Source organism: Thermobia domestica, chromosome 16 (genome assembly GCF_964235325.1).
Source record: "Thermobia domestica chromosome 16, izTheDome1.hap1.1, whole genome shotgun sequence".
Taxonomy (NCBI): domain Eukaryota; kingdom Metazoa; phylum Arthropoda; class Insecta; order Zygentoma; family Lepismatidae; genus Thermobia; species Thermobia domestica.
Window position 1 is genome coordinate 150696723 of NC_137469.1, and position 23822 is coordinate 150720544.

Genomic DNA, 23822 nt, shown 5'->3' on the forward strand with positions numbered 1-23822 from the left:
TTTTACGGATATCGGGTTTTTATAAAATAATGAGGTGAAGGTAAATAACAGTTAAGAGTTGAGATTAACGCAAGCTGAGGCAAATGTATTATTTAATGGTCAGCAAGATTACGTAAATAAAATTCTCTATTGAGAGTCTGCGAATGCAGGAAGACAATGCATGTAATGCGTTAACTCCTACATAAACGAAATTCTGTAAAACATGAAAGAAGTTGTAAGCTTTTGTGAACATTTCACACATTCACGGATATGAGGAAATTGCTTAGAATCGGGAAATCGGAGTGTGTCGAGTGTTGCAGTTTTTGAGTCTTGACACGAGGAAAGAATTTGTTTTTCCAAGTAAAAGGAGGTCACACGTGCCGAACAGCAGACGACAGGAGAAAATTCCAGAACGAAGAAGTTGAACAAAACCACGAGACAGGAGGTCTTCTGGGGAGAGACAGGGAGACAGAGAACCGGGAGTTCGACATAGATTGAGATTGAGAACCGTAAGGTCTATTGAGAGAGAGTTCTATTGAAGGAGAAGTCATTGCGATCCGAATGGAAGCTTCAACTTTTCGAGAAGCTCCAGTATTCTATTAAAGAAGTTTACGATCCATCTAGAGCATTTGGGAGTGAGCCAGACTCAATGCTTATCGACAACACCTGTCCATAAGAAGTATCAACTTGGCGATACTGGATTCGACACCGAGTTCATCAGGGAACGTCAACTGGAAGAGAAAAGGTATGTGTTTCTCCTATTCAGGATTCAAATGCTCAATGCTCGATAAGCGATACTCGACTGGCAAAGTTTCCAAATATCCGTAATCTTATTCACAACATTTACATTCATCACACTTTACTAAATAGAAATACAATTGTTATCTATTCACTAAAGTCAATGTTTTATTACTTGAACTCAATCCTCAATTGGTATGTGTAAAATTAATAAACCTCTCGCATATAAATTTGAGAACTTGCCCACTTATTCTAGATGGTGAGTGGAAGGCGCTCAGCTTCACTCAATTTGCATCCCCAAATTAGGCACGAAGTGAGCTGGGTTGTCATGATGGAGATGCTGACAGACTTAAAGTCAAGGTAGCGATCCTAGTGCAATACATAGGTTATCATGATAGAGATGCTGACAGACTTAAAGTCAAGGTAGCGATCTTAGTGCAATACATAGGTTATCATAGTGGAGATCTCAGTGAATATAGTAAGTCCCGTTCATTATTAAAGCCAGGAAAATTGATTCCCTCCTGGCCCACCCGTTCATGTTGGAAATGCTGGTTTGCTTACGCATTTGTAACGATCTTAGTAAATGGTTAATTTAAGTTTCAGTAAAATTAAAATCCCTCCCATCCCGCCCGTCAGCGTAAAAAGTATGTGGAGTGATAATATAAGTGAAATTAATTCCCACCCAACCCACCCATGCTAATATGGAATAATTTTAATTACTGTGTAGTAACAGAAATAGTGATAATAAGAAATACCTACAAGCCCGTTCTGACGAGTATTATGAGTAAAAGTGTCAACAAGTATGAGTACGTGATCTTGTTGTACTCAAGTTCGATCCCTGGTGAAAAGATAATTATGTGCAACAAGGAATAATATTTAGATTTTCGATATTTTTGATTTTATTGCGTATAAACCTTAGTTTTTAGTGTTGGTGAGGATAATATAATATTCATGGTTATAGGAAGTACTTATTGCTATTGGAATTATGGTAGAATATTAATCAAAGTGATATTAGTTAAAGTTAAAATAGCTCGTAAGAATTAAAAGTCATAACACGACAGGCATCATTCTTAGCCGATGCATGAGAGGCGCACGGGCCACTGGCAAGCGACAAAACCGAACGGTTCCGAACCGTTACGACGATCAACGAAGCTGTTGCATGAGATAGAAGCGCTCAAGGTCGTGAGTACAGCGACAAGCAGAAGCAAATCATTCAAGTCACAGTGGAATGAGAATGCGCTATTGTAATTAAAATAGTAAATATTGACGTTATAGAATTTAGAATAGTAGTATTAAGGTTAGCAATATGCTTTCTCTTAAGAATAATCATAGGGTTCACTACCCAGTGTTGAAGGACAATGGAAAGCCAGCGTCTATGTTTTCCAAGCCTCGATATTATTATTTAAACTTAGGAGTACTAAAACACTTTACTGAGTATTCTCCAACGTACAACGATAATAAAGAACAAGCATTTAGATGTAATGCGTTAGGTTACGCATATAAACATTACTATTTAATAGAGTTCTCTCAAAGAGATTTTAGTATTGAAGAGTTGGTAGAATTAGGATTCCGAAGACATTATTTGTCGATTTTGACCGGAATAGCTGAAACCAATACGTTAATAAGAAACGCTGTATTCTTTGCAGTGAAAGAAGATCAAATAAAATATAAAATATGTGCGTTGTTCTCAAGTGATGCTAGCCAGGACGTAGTGAACAGATGGCTAGACAGATTTAGAAATAAATTTAATTGTACGCAGGCTGTTAGAATATCAGACTTTATAACAACATTAGCACAATTAGAGAAACAATCAAGGATGGTTGTAGCGAGTGATAAATCTTTATTGGATTTAGCAGCGTTCGCAACATTTTTCAAAGAGAGGACACCTTGGTTATCGACATAAAGATGACTAAGAAAGTGGAAATTTTGTAAATAGTATTAGTACTAGTATTTAAAGGGACATATAGATATAGGATATAATTGTTAGTACACATATTACAGTTTATTAATGTTAGTTTGGTGATTAGTTAGATTAGTAAAATAAGTGTAGAAATAAGCATGCTATGAGTGTATTTAGTAATATAATTATAGTTTTAAGAAATAGAAATCTGACCCTTTATTTTATTAGTTGAACTATGTCTTTAAGACATATAGTATTTTATTTAGAGTTAGTGACGTAATTAGTTTAAGAATAGATTAAAATTAGGGAAAGACTATGGAGAACAACAAACAAAATTTATGAATGATTTTTGTAATTAGATTTGTAGTAGGGAAAAGTAGATTTAAGAAAGGCAAGAATGGAAAAAAACACAAGTAAATGAATGATGCAAATGACATAGAATTAAGCTAGACAAGTAAGTCAAAATTTGAAATCAGGCAATTAGGCGAACCTTTCATTAGGGGAAACTCTAATCAGGAAGGAAATCCCATTCTCTTCGAGTTGAATTGGGTGTTTACCAAACTTCGATGAGAATATTTTATTTATCAAATCACATAAGTCTTCCGTGATTGTTGAAAAGAGACACAGGAGTTGACTCGTACATCACGCGTAAAGCAGTGAAATTTTTTTTGTGGTGATATCCTTCGTTTTTAGCTTTACCTTAGTGATAATTAAAATTAAGTTAGCATTAGATTAGTGAGTAAATAATTCTGTATCCTAGTGAGTAAGAATACGATAGTCAGAGCGATTATAGATCTTAGAAAAGCATCTAGCGTAATAAGAAGAATAGTGAAGACTAGAATATTTAGTTATTTTAGTGTTTTCTCATATTATAAAGAGTTAGTCTAGTTTAATCTTGAACATTTGTATTGGTTTGAAGGAAAAGAGAAAAAAAGAGATTGTTGGAAGGAATGTGAGTAGCGAGAAGAAGGAAACATTAGTAAAAATAGATTATAGAGAAGTTAAGTATTAAATAAATATAAGATAGACGTAAGAAAATTAGTAAATATAGAGAAGATGACATAGACGTAAAAAGTAATAAAATGTGAATATGGAGAAGAGCAGAGTTATAATAAATAGATAAATGAATAAATAGATAAATAATTACTAAAGAATAAGAATAGAAGAATATTAATAGATATTAAAGAGTTATAAAAAATAGAAATGCATGCATCGTCGAAAGAAATATAGATATAGATATACATGTATAGAGATATGTTAAGCGCTATAATACTAAGAGAGTATAAGTATATGAAGAATAGAATATGAAGAAATAAGCGCAAAGAGTAGAAATAAGAAATAAGATTTGGGGACAAGCAGACGTAGATTTTCTGCAAATAGAAGCCCTGAACAAGATAGAACATTTAGAGTTGGACAAGTGTAGCAGTCATACGACTTACTTCGAAGTATCCTTCTCACAAGTTAGGCCCTGTCGGCATATTTTAATATTTTAATATAATATAATAATAATAAGAATGGTGAATAGTAAATAAATAAATAAATAAATAAATAAGTAATAATATAATAGTAGTTAATAAATATTCATGATAAAATATAATTAATAAATATTTTAACTAACGAAATTGTTGTGGGAATGGCCATCCAGAACAATGTAGTTAGGCAAATAATAATAAGTGAATATGCAACGTCTATGATTATTAGAAAGAAGTCTATCGAAATAATAGATCATTATTTACGTCTACGAATTTAGAAAAAAAGGCGTCAGGAGTATTGTATTGAAATTTTTTTGAATATAGAGAAGAATTGAATTTTGAAAATTATCTTTAGGTAGTCAGATTTTTATGAATATGTAAATAGTTCGATTGTAAATGTGATAGCTGGAGCCAAATCTTGATTGGGATGTACGGCTAGGCAGGCAGCCGTTTTAACAACCAAAGCCTTTTCGAGTCTCAAGGAAATGTGAGATTCCATCGATTTTCCCCGAATCTCAATCGATTTTTGTATTCAGTTATCAAGCATTAAGTATAATAATAGTGATTATAGGTTTAAATAAAGTTAGGTAGTTATACACATTTTTAAATATATATATATACCCGTGTTTAAATAAGTAAAATTTTAAATGTACTCACCACTATAGGTATTATTCCATTGTTTAGTCCATTGTTTAGTCCATTGTTTATATCCTTTAGTTAATTATTTATATCCACTAGTTTGTAATTATCACTTTAAAACATCTCACTTACACTTCATTTTAATAAGTAAATAGTAAATAAAAGCCAGATTGAGTAGAGAGTAATCAGGCAGTAGCATGAATACTGAAATAGGGGTAACACTAGTGAATTATATAACACCACGCATATGTATGTCACGAAACGAAAACTTTCTGAATACCCGTTAGACACCAACATGGGAACAAAGATTCCAAAAACAACATGTGACGTCATTATTTTGTAAAAACACGAAATTTTGGCGAAATTATTAAAATTTCGTAGTGCGTTTCGACATCCAGTGTTCATGAAACCAAAACGACGCGCAAATGGAAGTGCTAGCGTGGATGTAGTTTTAACCTTGGGTACATTTTGCTGAATTTGCAGTTGCTGCCCAGAAACCTTCTCAGTGTAGCAAATGCCCTAGAGCAGAATTTTATTTCTCCACTTTTAAAATTCAGTGTTCAGTTTTATTGAAAAAAATAAAAGTGATGATATTTTGCGATTTATTTTAGTGCTACAATTCTACAATAAGTAAATATGTTTTAATTATTTGCAAAAAGATTTTATCTTCTAGATTTGGAAGTGTAAGACAACTGGAATAGACAAATGAAATCTGTTACTTATACTGTCAACAAATGCTTGAGTTGGCAAGTATGGACAACCAAGTAATGGAAAGTTCCAGAAACCCGACACTTAAAGCTGAATTGCGGTGTTCTTCGCAATCAAGAGTACTTTTGATTTTACATACATATATCTTTCGCACAGAGTACTTGTGCTCATCTCATGCTCATCTCATAATTCGAGTACATCTCACAAGATGTCGTGAGTGTACACTTTTGAATATAGAGATATTGATGTATTTGTTTCACGTTATTTTTTCTTTTCACTAATTAATGGAAATGATTAAAAGGTTAAAGATATATATTATGTTAATGTTCTGGTGTAGGAAAACAGTTATTGATTTATAATATTGGTTTATGTAGATACACATGTCTCACTTATTTTCAAGTTTATGTTTGTTCTCAGTGTTATTTATTTTATATGTTGTATATATCTACAGGGAGCTCAGTAATATAACGCCCTCTTACGAGTTCTAAGTTGGATAGCAAAGCTACCAAGGTTTTAAGGGGGGACATGTGGCAGTATCCGATTTTAATCATAATTTCATGTATAATAATTTTATTTTATTGATCAATTTTTATTTATTTTACGGATATCGGGTTTTTATAAAATAATGAGGTGAAGGTAAATAACAGTTAAGAGTTGAGATTAACGCAAGCTGAGGCAAATGTATTATTTAATGGTCAGCAAGATTACGTAAATAAAATTCTCTATTGAGAGTCTGCGAATGCAGGAAGACAATGCATGTAATGCGTTAACTCCTACATAAACGAAATTCTGTAAATCATGAAAGAAATTGTAAGCTTTTGTGAACATTTCACACATTCACGGATATGAGGAAATTGCTTAGAATCGGGAAATCGGAGTGTGTCGAGTGTTGCAGTTTTTGAGTCTTGACACGAGGAAAGAATTTGTTTTTCCAAGTAAAAGGAGGTCACACGTGCCGAACAGCAGACGACAGGAGAAAATTCCAGAACGAAGAAGTTGAACAAAACCACGAGACAGGAGGTCTTCTGGGGAGAGACAGGGAGACAGAGAACCGGGAGTTCGACATAGATTGAGATTGAGAACCGTGAGGTCTATTGAGAGAGAGTTCTATTGAAGGAGAAGTCATTGCGATCCGAATGGAAGCTTCAACTTTTCGAGAAGCTCCAGTATTCTATTAAAGAAGTTTACGATCCATCTAGAGCATTTGGGAGTGAGCCAGACTCAATGCTTATCGACAACACCTGTCCATAAGAAGTATCAACTTGGCGATACTGGATTCAACACCGAGTTCATCAGGGAACGTCAACTGGAAGAGAAAAGGTATGTGTTTCTCCTATTCAGGATTCAAATGCTCAATGCTCGATAAGCGATACTCGACTGGCAAAGTTTCCAAATATCCGTAATCTTATTCACAACATTTACATTCATCACACTTTACTAAATAGAAATACAATTGTTATCTATTCACTAAAGTCAATGTTTTATTACTTGAACTCAATCCTCAATTGGTATGTGTAAAATTAATAAACCTCTCGCATATAAATTTGAGAACTTGCCCACTTATTCTAGATGGTGAGTGGAAGGCGCTCAGCTTCACTCAATTTGCATCCCCAAATTAGGCACGAAGTGAGCTGGGTTGTCAATATATATATATATATGAAAGTAAATTATTCATTATTCATACCTCAAATCTGCAGCCTGCTGTTCTCTTTCTGAACAAACTGGATCTCCAGAAGAGACTTCATTTTCAGTAGATACCGTCCAGGTTTAACCGATTCGCTTTTTGAAACTCAGAATATTGGCGCGGGTGATGTACACGCAGATGTGACTTCATGTAAGAAGTATTTCCACATTTGTGAGACACAGTCACTAAACATTTTGAACATCGCACACAAGGCCCACCATATTTAGTATCTGTCCATTTTTTTAAAATATTTCCACAGAGATACACAGTAGCGTAACTAGAATTTTTCTCAGGGGGGCCAATGAAGGGTCCAAGAAAATGTTGAGGGGGCCATCTCCGATGAATGATTGTGTGTGTGTGTTTTCATGGTGAATGTTTTCATCTTTGTTGTTCATGATTTTACTCTTTTACGGTGAGAGTGTAAGAATTTACTACTTCAAACAACTAGGATACATTAATACAATTAATTTCCAATATAAGTAAGTAGTAATTTAATCGCTGCATTTAAAATATGTGTGGCTGGTAGGTTTAAGTGGAAGCAGAGAAATACACTTTTGCAGGTCAAGAAAATAATTAGAGGTTCATGCCTCGACTTAAAAGAGGATCTTTCTATTCTTGTGGGCAGCAGCAAACTTGTCAACAACTTTTTCAAGATCTAACGATTTAGCAATTTTCTTCAATATAAAGCAATCCTAAGTTTTTCAACCTATCATCAGTCATTGAATTGCCTATATATCTTTAATCTTTTCAAACATGAGAATGGCCTTTCACATGTAGCACTAGGAACTTATATAGAGATTATATGTAACTTGTTGGTTTCTAGGAATGCGTTTTTGTAGACGCAAAGATGAACGGAATTCACCAAGGAATCAACTTTGGTTTTCTCTCGTCTTCATACAACTTAATTGTATTTGGAAGGATTTTGAGTTTACATTTAAATATTTCCAGATCACTTTCATAATACTGGACCATATGCTCCACAATGTTGTAATTTAGAAAGTTTTCACCTTTTCGATGTAGAGTAATGATTGATCTAATGATTTTGCTACATGATTCAAAGCGTTTTTCCGTCTCAGTGATTGTTTTATCAATAGTAGGCAGAAAAATGTCTCTTAATATATTATCTTTAGAATATTCGTTTTCTGTCTCCAATGAAGGAAGAGATTAATCCAAAATGAATTTGTGATATTTTGATGGGGAATGTCTAATTCGTTTCCACAAGGAACCCCTATAGCCTATCTGTTTCCGGCTCTGGAATTTCAGGACCATTTTCTATGCATATCGACAAATATTCTTGATAAATTTGATCGAATGTTGTTCGTTGAGAGTCATATTCTCCAGACCACATTTTCGGCAGCGTTTGAACTAGTGAATCTACAAGAATCAAACCTTGAAAGAGGAAATATGTTTTTCTTTCCCTAATATCAAACAGTGTTAGAACAGACATTTAAATCGGAACTCCTTACAGCAAAAGAAGTATACGTGGTCCTTTTCTTTCTTTCGTTTGTTTACCTTCACTACTTTTTAGAATTTGACGTGAATTCAAATACACAAACACTTCACACCCACACCGAATGGCCAAATCTCAGCGGTAGAACATCAGCTTAAGATTCGGAAGATGGTGTGATTGATCCCTCGTGGATATATATTTCAACTGAGGAGATTACCAAGATTCTTCCTCGGTTGCCCTATTGACTAATTTCCCTTATTTCTATCCTCTGAGTCTCAGATGTTTCAAAGCCTTAAAATAAATTCAAATGAAATAACGCTACTATCCTGTAGTCGATGCTAAATTAATATTGTAAGTTTTGAGATTAGATTTGAAGGAGGGCATTAATTAGTATATCCTGTTGAAAATCCATGTCACCACTCATTTACTGTTCTGCATAATTAGTACAATGTAATTTTCTCAGAAATGCTTAGTGCTTAATTTTCTCAGAAATGCATATTTTGACGCAGAATTAATATAAACTTGTGATAAAAATTGGTATTCACTGACTGAACTTACTGAATGGAATATCTGTAGACCAGTCCCACAAACATCAGATAACAGGATGATACTACCTGGTCATGGGAGTAACTACACTTTTACACAAAACAGCATTACTGCCGCGACCAAGTTCTAGCATCTCAGTATCTTATCTGATGGTTAGTAATCATGAGATTGTAGCACTGGCTCTGTGATAAATTTCGGAATTTCTCTAGTAGTAGCAGTTTTGGGATTAAGCTACAGTTAAAATAGTTTAAAAGAAAATACTTCTGAAAGATTAATTTATAAAGAATCACTGATTTTTGTTAGCCTCATTTCCCCAGGCTTTAGTTAATAGAATAGGTCCACCAAGCGCTGACTCCGTTTTCCTTGGAGATCACTAGTATCGCTTATTGACATCGCAGCAGAAGGCTTCTACTTCGTTGCCACGTCCAAGAGCGTTAGGAAATTAGACGTACTAGAGACAAGACCAGAAGGTAGACAAGAAGGAGAACCAGTACCAGTAGCAAATATTAGGTGTTGATAGTATTCAGTATCTTAATTTTCTCGAACTATTGGGATACGAACAGCAGAGAGAATGACAGAAGTAATAAAAACTTCTGCTCTCTTATTTTACTGTATATTAAACAAGACCTCTCGATATTATTTGATAATAATAATAATAATAATAATACCAAATTATTTAATGGATGCTATGCATTTCTTCTATGTCGCCATAATCGATGGAAATTAATTACTTAGTGTACGAAGACTTCTTTCGTCCAACACGAGTGTAAAGTTTTACTGCAGTGCATGCTATTTGTAAGCAAGCATCTCTTATTTTAGTATGACTTTCAACATTGAAGCAAATCAGAATGCAGACTGATTTTGCTTTCTTTTTTTTTTTTTTTTTTTTGTTCTTTGTCGAAAACAAAGAAGACAACCAGATAAAGGAGAGAGGTTAAAAGGAACGTTCAGATGCTGAGGTCAATGCATACAACTTACAGATTTAGATAAATTAGATTTTGCTGTACTCCAAACAAAAAGGAGCCTGAAGATTTTTGCTCGGAACGCAGACTATTGCAACATACGATATTCTGCAGTTGGTAACTTTGTTGTCGAGATATGTTTCGGTAGTAGTTTAACTTGTGGCCACTATTAATTCACCGTTTGTCGATCTATAGCAGTATCACTCTGTGTGTGGGGGGGGGCAAGATTTTGAGCAAGGGGGCCTGGCTCCCCCAGGCCCACCCTTGGCTTCGCCACTGGAGATACATTTCTTTTTCCTGTTAAACTACCACAATCTGCGTTTTCTTCAGTCATTTTTATGATCCCTGTCTCTCGTTCCAAATAGTAACTACTGGTATGGCATTTCACTCACAACACAACTGTGTGAGATCCAACAACAATCACAGAGAAGATTGTCACGGTTATCAAATTTACGAGGGAGAAAATTAGCGAAAGCACTGGATTGTTTTTGCAAGATTTTGATTTTCAGAAACTCTTATTTGATACATCTATCTGGAAGAAAAATAATAGTTCTTATCTTTGGCAGGGGGGGGGGCAGTATGAGGCGTTTGATAGCACTTTCTTCTCTAAAATGAAGAAACAAAGGTGTAGGCGCCAACAAACAATTTGTACATTAAAAAATCACTGTTTTGCATTAGGTAGCCTTTAATCAAGTTGGCAGAGAGAAATTAAATCATACAATCGAGTTGAAGCCAAAATCTTAAACCGGATTCTGAAGTTGTATTGTAATCCACATGTTTTAGTTGTATAACCATATCTCTGACCTTTGAAATTTCCCACACAGATGCAAAATGCCCTATGTGGCAAAGAATAGTAATGATATTGGTTTGCTTCATAGAGAGAGGTTTCCACCTTTGCTGCAAATGTTAAACTTGTCTCTCCCCTCCATAAGGCTAAAGACGCGAGCTCCTTCGTGGCTAAGCGGTTAGCGTGCGCGCCTTTGGCGTGGGAGACCGGGGTTCGATTCCCGGCGGGAGCTCATGTGGTTTGGATTCCACGTTAATCAGTAGGTCCATGTCTCATATAGCCTCGCTACTGAACGGGACGCTAAACTAAAATCACATCACAATCACATCAAGGCTAAAGACAAACAGTGCTTAAATACAGCGGTTGCCTCGAAATGCTGATAACCATGAAGGACCTCGGCACTTTTTTTCGTCGTGAATTTAACAAGTATAAAAGTCAATCAGATGTGGTATTGCATTTGTTAAGGAAGGTAGAGAGGCTTATTTCATATATTTATGTGGAAGAAAAGCAAAAGTTTTTACCACGTGGAGGGAGGTAAAAGAGTGTTTGTTTTATGAATTTTTGTGCAAGAACAAGAAAAAAGAGCCAAGAAACAACTTGGACTTTAAATACCCAGTGTTTTTATTACATATTCTTTCATCATGGTCGAGAGAAAAAATAAATTTAAAAAAAGCAAGAAACAAACGAGTCTCTTTTTAGTAGTACTGCTGTAGTTTTAAAAGAATCGATTCTCGTTATCAGTAAACAATCTCCCTACTAAAGAATAAAAGGTTTAACAAATGCAGTTCCCCACTCCGGTGATATTTTGCTTCTCTTTTGCCCTTTGAATTGTGTTCGTGAAGGGAGGGAAGATAAATCTAACAGCATTTCTATTACCGCAATCCCGTCCTACAATCCCTTGATATCTTTAACCGTCAGATAAGTTAGAAAGATGTCGCGGCAGTAGCGCTGAGCGCTCACTTTACCCAAAATAACACATTAGTACTGTGATCGGTTGTATCATCCCGTTGCCTTATCTGACGGTTAAGAGATATCGAGACATTTTATTTGAACTGGTCCTGAAAGTGGCTGGAAAACTTAGAAGCAAGCACTGTCATGCCCTACTTTCTAATATCCATAGCTTTTTTCTTCGATATTTTTCGATATTTCGATATTTTCGGTACATCGATATTTCGATACTTCGATATTTTTCGATATTTAGATTTTTCTATATTTCGACACTTCGATATTTTTCGATACTTCGATATTTTTCGATACTTCGATATTTTTCGATACTTAATATTTCGATACTTCGATGTTTCGATATTTCGATATTTTTTCGATATTTCGATACTTCGATATTTTTCGATACTTAATATTTCGATACTTCGATATGTTTCGATATTTCGATATTTTTTCGATATTTTTCGATATTATCGACCGATATATTATCAAACCTTTGATATTTCGATATTCGATATATCGATCGACTTTCGATATTTGGTAGATATCGAAGTTCGATATTCAAAACCGGATATCGCACAGCCCTACCTGTGCCTAATGGGTAACATTTCTGAACGCAATTTCTCTTAATTTATTGTGCGAAATTTTAAAACAATTATATTTTCATAACTAGTATTAAATATGCTTTCAAAGGATATTCTACTTGTTTCATGTTGCCATTTACTGAAAATGAAAGTTGTGCCACTAGACCTCAGGGAGTGGGCAGTACGGCTGAATTTGCTACAATTATCGGTCCCCTTCAAAACTAAAATTGGCATGTTTGGGGATTTTTCAAGCAAACCCTTCTATTACGAGGAGGCAAATTTTAAATGAACGACCCGTTATATATACTGTATGGTGAGACATTATAGCAGCGTTTCCCAACCGGTGTGCCGCGGCACACTGGTGTGCCGTGAATGGACCGCTGGTGTGCCGCGAGGAATCGAAACAAAAATTATTAATTTTATAGCAATCAAATTGTAAAACATAGGGAAAAATGTAGATTTGTATTTCACATTACAATGAACCTTAAGTTTAATACCGTGTTACTGTTCCGTACATTTCTAATGTTGAAAAAAGTATTTGAAGTCATTGTGATGACCATTATTGCGTCTTTATTGTTGCAGACTATTTCGCAACTTGAAAATTTAAAATATCATTCAATCCTTTCGACACATTACCTACATTTGTGTTTTAAATATAAAATATATTTGTTTGTTCGTTCGTTATTTAGTGATCTTCCTTCTTAGTAAAAGGTTGGATACAGTTTTTAAAAAGAAAGCGTATTTTTAAAAACTTGAGTCCAATATTTCATTGCAATTGTTTTCTATTTTTAAATTAGAATGAAAAATAAGCATAATGATTTACTACGGGGAAAATAACAGTGTTCGAGCTTTCTTCTCTGTGAGAAGATCAATACATAGAAAAAATACCAATGTTTTATATTTACAAATAATATCTATAAGTGTGCCGCGAGAATCCAAGTAACACCCGTAGTGTGCCGCAAGTTGAAAAAGGTTGGGAAACGCTGCATTATAGACTGTTTTTATCTGGAAAACTACAAATTGGATTTTAAAAAGTTGTAACAAAAGTTGTTTGTGTCGACGGGAGACATCCAATGCTCACTCGATCCCTTGCCCACCCTTCAGGGACGGGAGAGTGTCAACTTTGAAATTTAAATAAGAACCCCCATTTTTAAAATTGCAGATTCGGTTTCTCCGGGGGAAAATACGTGATTTGTATTGAACATTTTTTTTCGTTAGTGATAGATGGGACTGTAATAGACAAAACTCAAAATTGTTGAACACCGTTGACAAATGAGAGGAAAATTTTCGAAATGGCTATTTTCTGCGATACATTAATTTCATTCAAATCACCGTCTATGAAGCACGGAACGAAGCACGGACTGCAATTATGCGTCGCAGTCCATGGTTAGACTCTCGCTGTAGATGTAATACTTTTAATGTGTATTCCAGAAAACGGCCACCATTTCGAACATATTTTCCAGTAAACAATGGAGATGTGTGAGAGGCAAGGGGACTCCCCTGAAACAAGCAGCCGATGGTGGGAAGCAAGGGGACTCACATTTAAAAAAAAAAAGCATCGCAAAGGAAACAAACTGCTGCTACATCCACGTTGTTGTTCCTGGAATGCTAAAACCCAGTGTTGCCAGATCTACTGATTTTGCAGGAGATCTGCTTTTTCTACGTTCTACTGATCTACTGCGAAAGAAAATGAAAAGTGAACAATCTCCTGCTTTTTCCTTACTTCGAGAAGTTAAAGAAATATATTATTATTATTATTAAAATTTCAATGTTTCCTCACATAAAAAGACGAAATTTCTCTGTTATAATACACAAAGCTCTGTAGAGCATATCGTTATAGAGTTTTACTGTATATAATATGAATCCAAAGAATACAACTGTACGTCATCTTCTATATGCATTATGGTTAGCGTTTTTATGACTTTCTGGAAGATTTACAAGTAAGTGTTGTTTAGATTGGGACTTCGGTTGGAAGAGTGGCTTAGATCGTTTCTCCACGATCGTCAGCAAGAAATCGTCTTACGTCACGATCACTGTTGACTGCATAACACAGTTACGTTATCGCTACGTGCATGAAAAGACATTTTCCCACTCCACTTTGCTCTTTCACTACGGTTTGCGGTGATACATGTGTGTATCAAATAATATTAATATAAATCGGGACTTTTCCCTTTCATTTGCTAAACGTAGTTCATCGGAAATGAATTCTGGACTGCTTGTTTTGACTACTGCCCCCTTAATAATGGCAAATTTTATTGCCTCCCCTCGGATTTACATTCAAACGCCAACACTGTATGTGTCTACTGATTTCTCCTGTTTTTAGTCTTCGAATCTCCTGCTTTTCCAACTGGCTGGTCTGGCAACACTGCTAAAACTAGATTTTAATTCATTGATAAAACAAACCATGAATGCTTCTAACTGCTATCCGTTTCAGCGACAACTGTGCCAGAAATTACACTAACAATGTGGGCAAAATTAATGTATTATGTTCTCGAGAATCAAGTGTTTTTGCTCTAAAACACTGGTTTCTCATTACAGATTTTAGAATAACTGCCTTTCTAACCTCTTGAGATAGTGGTAGAGGGATCAACTATGGTATCAAAATTATCTACTATAAGTTTCCTAATCTGATGTGTATTTTTTGAGATATTATTTTTCAACTGTTTGTAACGCTTTTGATTGCCGACTACAGCGCCATCTATTACGAATCGAAAAAAATGTTCAATACAAAAGTTATGTATTTTTCTCGGAGAATCCGAACCTGCAATAAAAATTGGGGGTTCCTATTTAAGATTACAAAGTCGACTCCCCCTCCGGCCTCGGGTATGTAGATAGATAGATATATGTTTTTAAAATTTTCTTTTTTTCCTCACTCATATATAAATGCCAGTGATTTTCAGTCGACAAGGATGGTTTTAGCTCAAACTCAAACACTATGTTAGGTCTTGTAATGTAAAGAGAGTGGGGAAACCTTTTATCTGACCTAACCTAACCTGATTATTGTTTAGATAGATTTCCTTTAAAAGAGCTTCTTCCAATAGAAAGAAGACATTGAACAGGATTAGACCAGGATTTTAATTTAATGAGTTGAAGCATCCCGCCGAACAACGATACATATGATACCTTGGATCATTTTGAGTTATCAGTGAAGTTATGCTGTGCAGAACATGTCGGACATAAATTGAAAGTTTGGTGGCCTCTTTGGCCACGAGATGGCCCTGGCGTGCTGCCAAAATGAATTCTCAGCGGAACAACGATATATGTTACAGCTTTTTCTCGTTTTTCTCGAAATCACGAAAATGTAACTTTCTCGTTCGGCGGGGTGCTTCAATTAAGGAGGACAGCGCTAACCCTCCTATCTTCCACAAACCTATATATTTAAAGAATTCTAGAGAATTGTAGAGAACCAAAAACTATAGAGGATATCTTACAGAATTAAGAGATGAAAGTACACAGTTTATTAACCTTCTAATACTCGATTTAGAGAATCGTTTCTAAAAGATACTCAATTTCTTGAATAAAATGATATTAAGAGGGAATTACTGTTGTTATGATTTTATATCTTTGATATAAACCTGAGGCTATGAACGCTAATATATTATGTAGTCTAATTATTCTAGCTGTTACTTATCTTAGACGAGTAATTACCGTATTTTAATTATTCGTTACGATTCTGAATTATAATTTTATTAAATGCAACTCGCTTCTTTTGCGATTTATGGGACAGAACGTGATCGCATAGACTGATATTTCTCGCTGTTACTACAAGAAATACATGTATACACCTATACGTTTCGAAAGCGCTTGCGCCACTAACATAAGCATCATTATATCTTGCTTTACTAGTAATTTATTTGTATGTGATAGGTAGGCATGTGCGTTTTGTGTACCAAACTTAAACGACAATCAACCTGTGTTTGAAAATGACTGAAAATGACTTAGTGAACTCATGGTATATCCTAGTGGATTAACGAAATAAATTTCGTAACCCGTGAATTTTTTCTCTGTATTTTTCGCAGGTGTTAAAATTGTTTTCGTGCAATTGTTCTTGTATAAAGAGAAGATCGATCCTTTATTAAGTACAAAGTAGGAACGTTAGGTTGCACAAGTTTAAAACGTTCTTCACACGCCACAAAATAAGAATTAATCGGATAATATTTACACACCACAGAACCGGAATTAATTGGAGAAGATATTGATACAAGCACATACAGAGAGAAAAAAATGTGTCTGCAAATAGTTCAAAAATTAATCAAAATATTAATATGAAAATTATTTTTAAAGTACATGGAATATGAAATTAGGGTAGGAAAACTGATAGTAGAAATGTTTGCTAAATAGTAAATATCACTTTATCCGTTAAAATTTATTAGTTTTGTTTACATTTTACTTTCGTTACATATTTTATTAATTTGTTACTTTCAGAGATACTTTTCTAATTATCTGAAGACGATTGTAGTCTTTCAGATAAAAATCTAGTGATTTCCGATAAGAAAATATTTTCATATGGAAGATCATTAAGTTATTGCTTATGTTGTAATATTTATAGTTACTGAATACGATATGCACATGCGCTATGCATAAAGCAACAAAAAGTAAATCTGAATGAACACGTTTCCTTAGTAACTAAAAATATTCTCCCCCAAAAATAGAATTACAAATATATAAGAAAAAATTAGTGTGATTTTAGGATAAGCAACTTATGCGTTTAAAACAATTTAACATCGTTTAATATGTATACTTCATAATTTAGATCTAAGATTTTCCATTTCTTTTTCTTGTAACATTTCTTACCTTTATGTATCGGAAGATTTTCCGCTTCACACCACTAGCTGTTGATTTCTGCGATGTTCATCATAGCTTCTGTTTTGAAGATACTTCATATTTGTTTATTGTAAACCTACTTTTATGTAGATAAATGCTGGTGCAACGACTTCAATCCTGCTTATTTAACATTGGATTAGTCGTAATATACGAACTCATAAAATTAAATACTGACTATTTCTATAGCCTATGGAACCTAGGGGTTCAATGCCTCATTTGTAAAAGCTCCATTGAATTTTATCCTTAGCAAGCTTGCTTCTGTTCCTACTTTGTTTTCCTATTTCTGTGAAATTCAACTTAAAATTGTCCTCACATTGCGTCTAAGTTTTCCTAATTGTCTTTCTCCGATTAGGTTTCCAATTAAAATTTTGAAAATGTTTCTGCTTTCTTCCATTCTTGCTACATGACCTGTCCACTGAGGTTCCTAGACTTAATGACCTTTACAATGTTAGGTAACCTTTACAATGTTAGGTAAACATGTAAATTAGGCAGTTACTCGTAATGAAATTTTCGCCATCCCCCATTCGCGTTTCTCTTGAGTCCACTTGATTTTATCTTTAAACAATTTCTGTCTACGTTCTTTCCTCAAAGTGCGTAACCATGTTTCGCAACTATAGAGCACTACAGGCGTAACTAGCATTTTATATATTTTACGATTCAGATTGTTTAACAGAATTCGGGAGGACAAAAAGGAATCTGGGTAATTGCACTTCAAATCACGATAAGCATGCAAGTAATAATAACAATTAAAACAAAGGAAAATACTATATGTTCGTTATCTCTATCTCTCAAATTAGACACGTTCCACCGTATTGAGCTTGTTTTCCTTAACGATGCATTTTCCAATATGATAACGGATTCTGGTCCTATTCAGGAATAAGTAGAAACGGGTGCGGACTTCCACTGTCTTCCATGGCGATTAGGCTCCTCGGATCCCAGTAATATTGAACATGTGCGGAATGACATTAAACGTTATATTTAGCCTCAAGGCAATAATTAGTTCCATCTCGAAATTAAAGGAAGTATTACATGTAGAGCACTGTAAACAGTAATTTGACCAACATGTATTTCACGGCTAAGTTTCCTCGTATTCATACCTGGCTCATTGTCCACAGCTTCACGTTTCTCTTGAGTCCGCTTCATTTTATCTTTAAACAATTTCTGTCTACGTTCTTCCCTCAAAGTGGTATGTTTCGCAACTATAGAGCACTACAGGCGTAACTAGCATTTTATATATTTTAAGATTCAGATTGTTTGACAGAATTCGGGAGGACAAAAAGTTTGGATTGAATAATAATACGGATTTCCGCCATTCAGTCGACATTAAAGTGAAATATTGATACATATAAATATTAAATTGAACAACTTTATAAACTATTCTTATTAGTATTACAATATTTTTGGATATTTCAGTTTTCATCATTGATTTTCTTTCTTTATTTTCTTTTTTCAGAGTGGACTTAAGGAAAATCTTAGACTTAAGAGCCTATAGTGGATCAGGACGTGATCGGTAAGTGAAAATTTACATTAACAGTTGTTTAGATCTGGGTAATTGCACTTCAAATCACGATAAGCATGCAAGTAATAATAACAATTAAAACAAAGGAAAATACTATATGTTCGTTATCTCTATCTCTCAAATTAGACACGTTCCACCGTATTGAGCTTGTTTTTCTTAACGATGCATTTTCCAATATGATAACGCATACTGGTCCTATTCAGGAATAAGTAGGAACGGGTGCGGATTTCCACTGTCTTCCATGGCGATTAGGCTCCTCGGATCCCAGTAACATTGAATATGTGTGGAATGACATTAAACGTTATATTTAGCCTAAAGTCAGTAATTAGTTCCATTTCGAAATTGAAGGAAGTATTACATGTAGCGCACTGTAAACAGTAATTTGACCAACGTGCATTTCACGGCTGTTTCCTCGTATTCGTACCTGGCTCATTGTCCACAGCTTATAACACACGTTCGTCCATAACGGGTGTTCGTACACGATGGGATCGACGAGCATCCACATGTGCAGATAGTACGGTCCATGTTTCACATATGTAGCCAAAAACTAATGTTCATGGAGAAATGGAAATGCACATATTCCAGAAAATCTTATATTCCAGAGCTTCACCGAACAAAAATATAAAGGTAACCAAGAAAGTTCTGTCTGTTTTGTGGAGGTCTGTGTTCAATTGGTCCTCACACCGTCAGTTGAATGCGAATGGAGATAACGCAAGTTCGGTTGTTCCTGTGGGTATATCCAACATACTACTTGGTTGTGGCAGTTCAGTTACACCGTGAACTTGTATACAGTGTGACCACCGCTAGTGCTTTCGTACTAGATCTAGTACCTTTTATAATATTTTAGTGTTCTTGTACGTTCACCAACAAATCTAGTACTTTTCTCCTCCTCTTCATTTCTCACAAATACATTTGGGAGAGGAAAAAGAATCTCATGAAAATTTGGCAATGTACGAAAATTTCACAGTTTCTGGTAACTTTTTTCTGCCTATTTTTTTTTCAACAGTGGTATTTACTAGAGCGCAAATGGGACATAGGTGACGTCCGGTCGTCTCCTCTTACTAATAAACGACCACAATAAATAATATTACATATTTGGTGATCCGTTTAAACAGTAGGCTATTAAGGAATTAAAATTCGATGTTCTCAATAATCCTATTGTATGATATTTCTTGTTTTCTCCCGACATCCTTTATATTTGTCCTACTTGTGTTACTTTACTGGTTTTACAGTTAGTTCTAATACGATAATTAAGCAGGGATTCCGCCAGAATTTTTAGTTTGGGGGTTTAAAGTCAAACTTGGGAGGCTGTAAGTGGTTTGCAGGGTTTGTATCGAATTTTGACTTTTAAAAAAATTAAAATTGGTGTTCTTCCAAGAACGTCGGGGTCACTCAACCACCCACAGCGGAGAAGGATTTGCCGGAAACCTAATAAACTATTAATGTTGTAAAATGTCATAAATAGTGTGAAACAGGAGCAGATACAAGTTTAGTACTATTTCCTCAGATCTAGTACTTTTTTCTGCATAGATTAGTAAGAAATATTTTTACTGGGTGGTCACACTGCTTGTGTAAGGACAGAGTGAACATAGAACCTCTACAGAGCGTCATAAGGGCGTGTATGCTCTAAGAGTTCAAACTGGGGTCAAACTCTGCTGCAGCGGGGCGGAAGATATGCCAGGCCTTTGGTGAGGATGTCGTGATTATGCGGGCAGTGCAGCGGTGGTTTAACAAGTTAAAGGATGGTGACGAAACAGTCAAAGACGCACCACGTGCTGGAAGACAAACACAAGTACAAAATGAAGATCTTCAGGCATCAATTCAGGTGAACAATCGCTAGACATGTGAGGAGCTGTGACTACAATTTAGCGTAACTGAACAAACCATTCGGCAACATCTCCATCAACTTGGGAAGCACTACAAGTTGGGTCGATGGGTCTCACATGATTTGGCTCCGTGCCGCGAGCAGACACCTCTTCTGTCTCTCGTCTGAGGAAGGAGCCATCTCTGGACATGGTGTTGACATGTGATGGGAAGTGGGTCCTGTACAAAGCTAAACGATGCCATCATCATTGATTAGCGGTGTAGGTTCTTAAACAGCCGAAATCAGCACTGCACCGGAAGAAACTCTTCCTGTGTGTTTGGTGGACTGCTCGCGTTATCGTGCATTGGAAACTGCTACCAGCTGGTCAGAGCATCAATGCAGCTGTGTACTGTCAGCAGTTGAGCCGTATTCAAGAAAATCTCAGAGGGGTCCTCCTGTTACAGGACAACACTAAGCCCTACGTGGCTAGGATGACCCGGGACCATTCTATGCCTTGGATGGGAAACACTATTGCATCGGTCATACCACCCGGACATTGCACAGTCCGACTATCACCTGTTCCATTCCTTGGACAATCACTTTAGAGGACGCAAGTTAAAACCTTGGTAGAGGTGCGAAATACATTTCATAGCTTTTTCGCTTTACGGCCCACCAAGTTCTACAACGGGGGAATCCATGGCCTTCCAGAACGTTGGCATAAAGTTGTCGATGCTGACGGGGACTAATTTTGATCTCCGAGGTACGTCTTAGGTGACATATCGATCTTCGAAGGTAGTGGGGGTAAAAGCGACATAACTTTCTTGGTTACCTTCATAGAAATGGACATGCAAAAGAAAAAAACAGAGAAATACAAATCTCCGTGTGTAGACGAAATTCCGACTGCGCTACATTTAGATCGTGGGGGAAAATTGTGGAGTAAGATCCACAAATCAATCTCCTTTTTCTGGAACAAGGAAAAAGTACCACAAGAGTGCGAAGGATCAATCTTTGTTTCAATTCACAAGAAAAGCGACGAAACTGATTGTAATAAGTGTCAAGGCGTCTGTCTTTCATGGGCGTCGGCAAGGGGATCGAAGGAGTCGGTCGACCCCCCTGGAAATCTAGTTAATATTACCTTGATCTTGAAGTAGTCAAGTACATATATTGAACTTAGAAGGAGTTTCCGGAGAGAGGATCTATGTTCCCTCCGTAGCACTTCACGATAATTCCTGTTTTCGAAATTTCAAACGTTGAAAGAATCAAGCAAGTTATTCTCAATCGTTCCCATAGAAAATGAAGAGCCACATCTTTTAATTCTTCTGCAGTGGTTTCCTTTGTACAGCAGAATAAAAGTGTTTCTCTGACTCATTTGTCTGACCTTTGCAACAATCGGAGAAGTATGAGCATTTAACACATATTAATGTTAAAAATAACCCAAGAATCCTGTTTGTGAAGGCAATAATTTCACCGACTCCTCTGTACCTGTTTGCCCTCTGGCTGTAGCAAGGTGATCCTGAATGAAACCACCTCCTTTTAAACCAAGAATCTTGATGGATTACAGAGAGGGGAAGGGGTCGAGAAGACAAAACTGCAAATGGAGCAGCAGAGACAATGATTCTAATGCTGTCAAACATTGTCTTCCTTGTTCTTAGTAGCGTTCTGAATAGAAAGAAATTGAGCTTTTTTTCCCCTATGAGACCCCGCGGTTTAAAAGTACAATATTATTTTTAGCGGGGAGGATGGAGATTGATCCTTTCCAAGAAGAGAAAGGTTTAGTTTTGCATAGTTGGTTGTGCGCAGTTATTGGAAATCCGTGTTTTTGGTGTGTCATTTAGGCGGTCGTTTTCAAAACTTCAAAGTTGCTTGGGAGTGTCGGAAAGTGATAAATGTGTGTGGTTTTCAATCTCTGGTGTCTTTCAGAGTTTAGTGGGTGTTTTCCCCTTAGTTTATAATTTATTTAATATCTCATGTGTAGGTGAGTGAATTAGAAATAATTGCTTTTTAAAAATTAATCATGCATAAGCATAAGCAAATGAAACTCGATGTTTTCCTAAAACAGCAAGTGTCCTCAAAATTGGAAAACACCAAACGTTATATTCTGTGTGTTGAAAATCTGAGCGAAGAAAGAGAGTTACCGGAGGGCAATATCGTTAGGGTACCTTCTCCACAAACGTCCCCTTGTGCAACTTCATTAGATGAGGAGACGTCCTGTGACCCAAAAGACATTGGCAATTATGTAGACTTAAATTTGCAGTCAAGTTTGTCGGACACTGGTCGATGTGAAATATTGATGTCGCCGTGGCACCCGACCGAAACATATTATTTTAAACAAGATGTTATGCCAGGAAAACGCCCCTTTTTGTATAAGTGGTTTATTGAATTTCCGTGGCTAGCATATTTTAGAAAGTTGCGAGGGGGATTGTGCAAGCAGTGTTTTCTTTTTCGGTCTCCGGTAAAAAGAGGATTGCAAGGATTTTTTATACTAACACCGTTTAGAAAATACAATGATTTTTTTGCATCTGCTCGACAACACGAACAATCTGAATGGCATTGGGCGTTCACAGAACGTGCTGTTATTTTCGAATGTTATGTCTACGGAAAGTTTGCCCGTTGATTTGAAAATTGATGAAGCGGCTCGGAAGCAAGTTGAGGAAAACCGAAAAAAACTGTCATCAATCATTGAGACATTGTCTTTTGTGCGACACATGATTTGTCTTCACGAGAAAAGAATGCTAAATCTAGCAATTTCTATTATCTCCAATTTAAAGTAGATTCAGGGGATATAACATTAAAGTAACACTTTGAAACTGCTGCTCAAAATGCAAAATACTTATCTGTGCAGACTCAAAATGAATTGATATCAGTTGCAGGCAACACTTTATATGAACAGTATATAAAGCCTAAACTTGTTTCTTTCCACTGTTATAGTGTGCTTGCAGATGAGACAGCTAATATTGGGGGTGTAGAACAATTGTCTCTAGTTATTCGGTTTTTTGACACTGTTGAAAATCAGATGCGAGAAGATTTCGTAGGTTTCATTCCATTAGGAGAGTTAAACGCCGCATATATTGCTAGAATAATTCTAAAAGCATTGGAAGAACGTGGATTATCTTAGTGTGAACTTGTAGGGCAAGGTTTGGATGGTTGTTCCACCATGCCTGGATGTAGTAACGGTGTTAAAAGCATTTTCAGACGACAATTCCCAAAAGCGTTTGTTTACCATTGTGCATCACACAAGCTTAATCTTGTTGTTCATAAGCTATGTTCCGTTTCTTACACACGAA

The 23822-nt window shown here is 35.8% G+C and overlaps 1 protein-coding gene across 5 annotated transcripts in view; it reads left to right on the plus strand.

The window, feature by feature from the left end:
• Positions 1-23822, plus strand: part of LOC145673470 (zinc-regulated GTPase metalloprotein activator 1-like) — a 999800-nt gene that overhangs the window by 543208 nt on the left and 432770 nt on the right. For all 5 annotated transcript variants that reach the window (XM_081743197.1, XM_081743195.1, XM_081743196.1 and 2 more), the window contains one exon: positions 18669-18725. In XM_081743197.1, coding sequence (XP_081599323.1) covers positions 18669-18725 — 57 coding nt within the window. The remainder of the gene's footprint in view (positions 1-18668; positions 18726-23822) is intronic.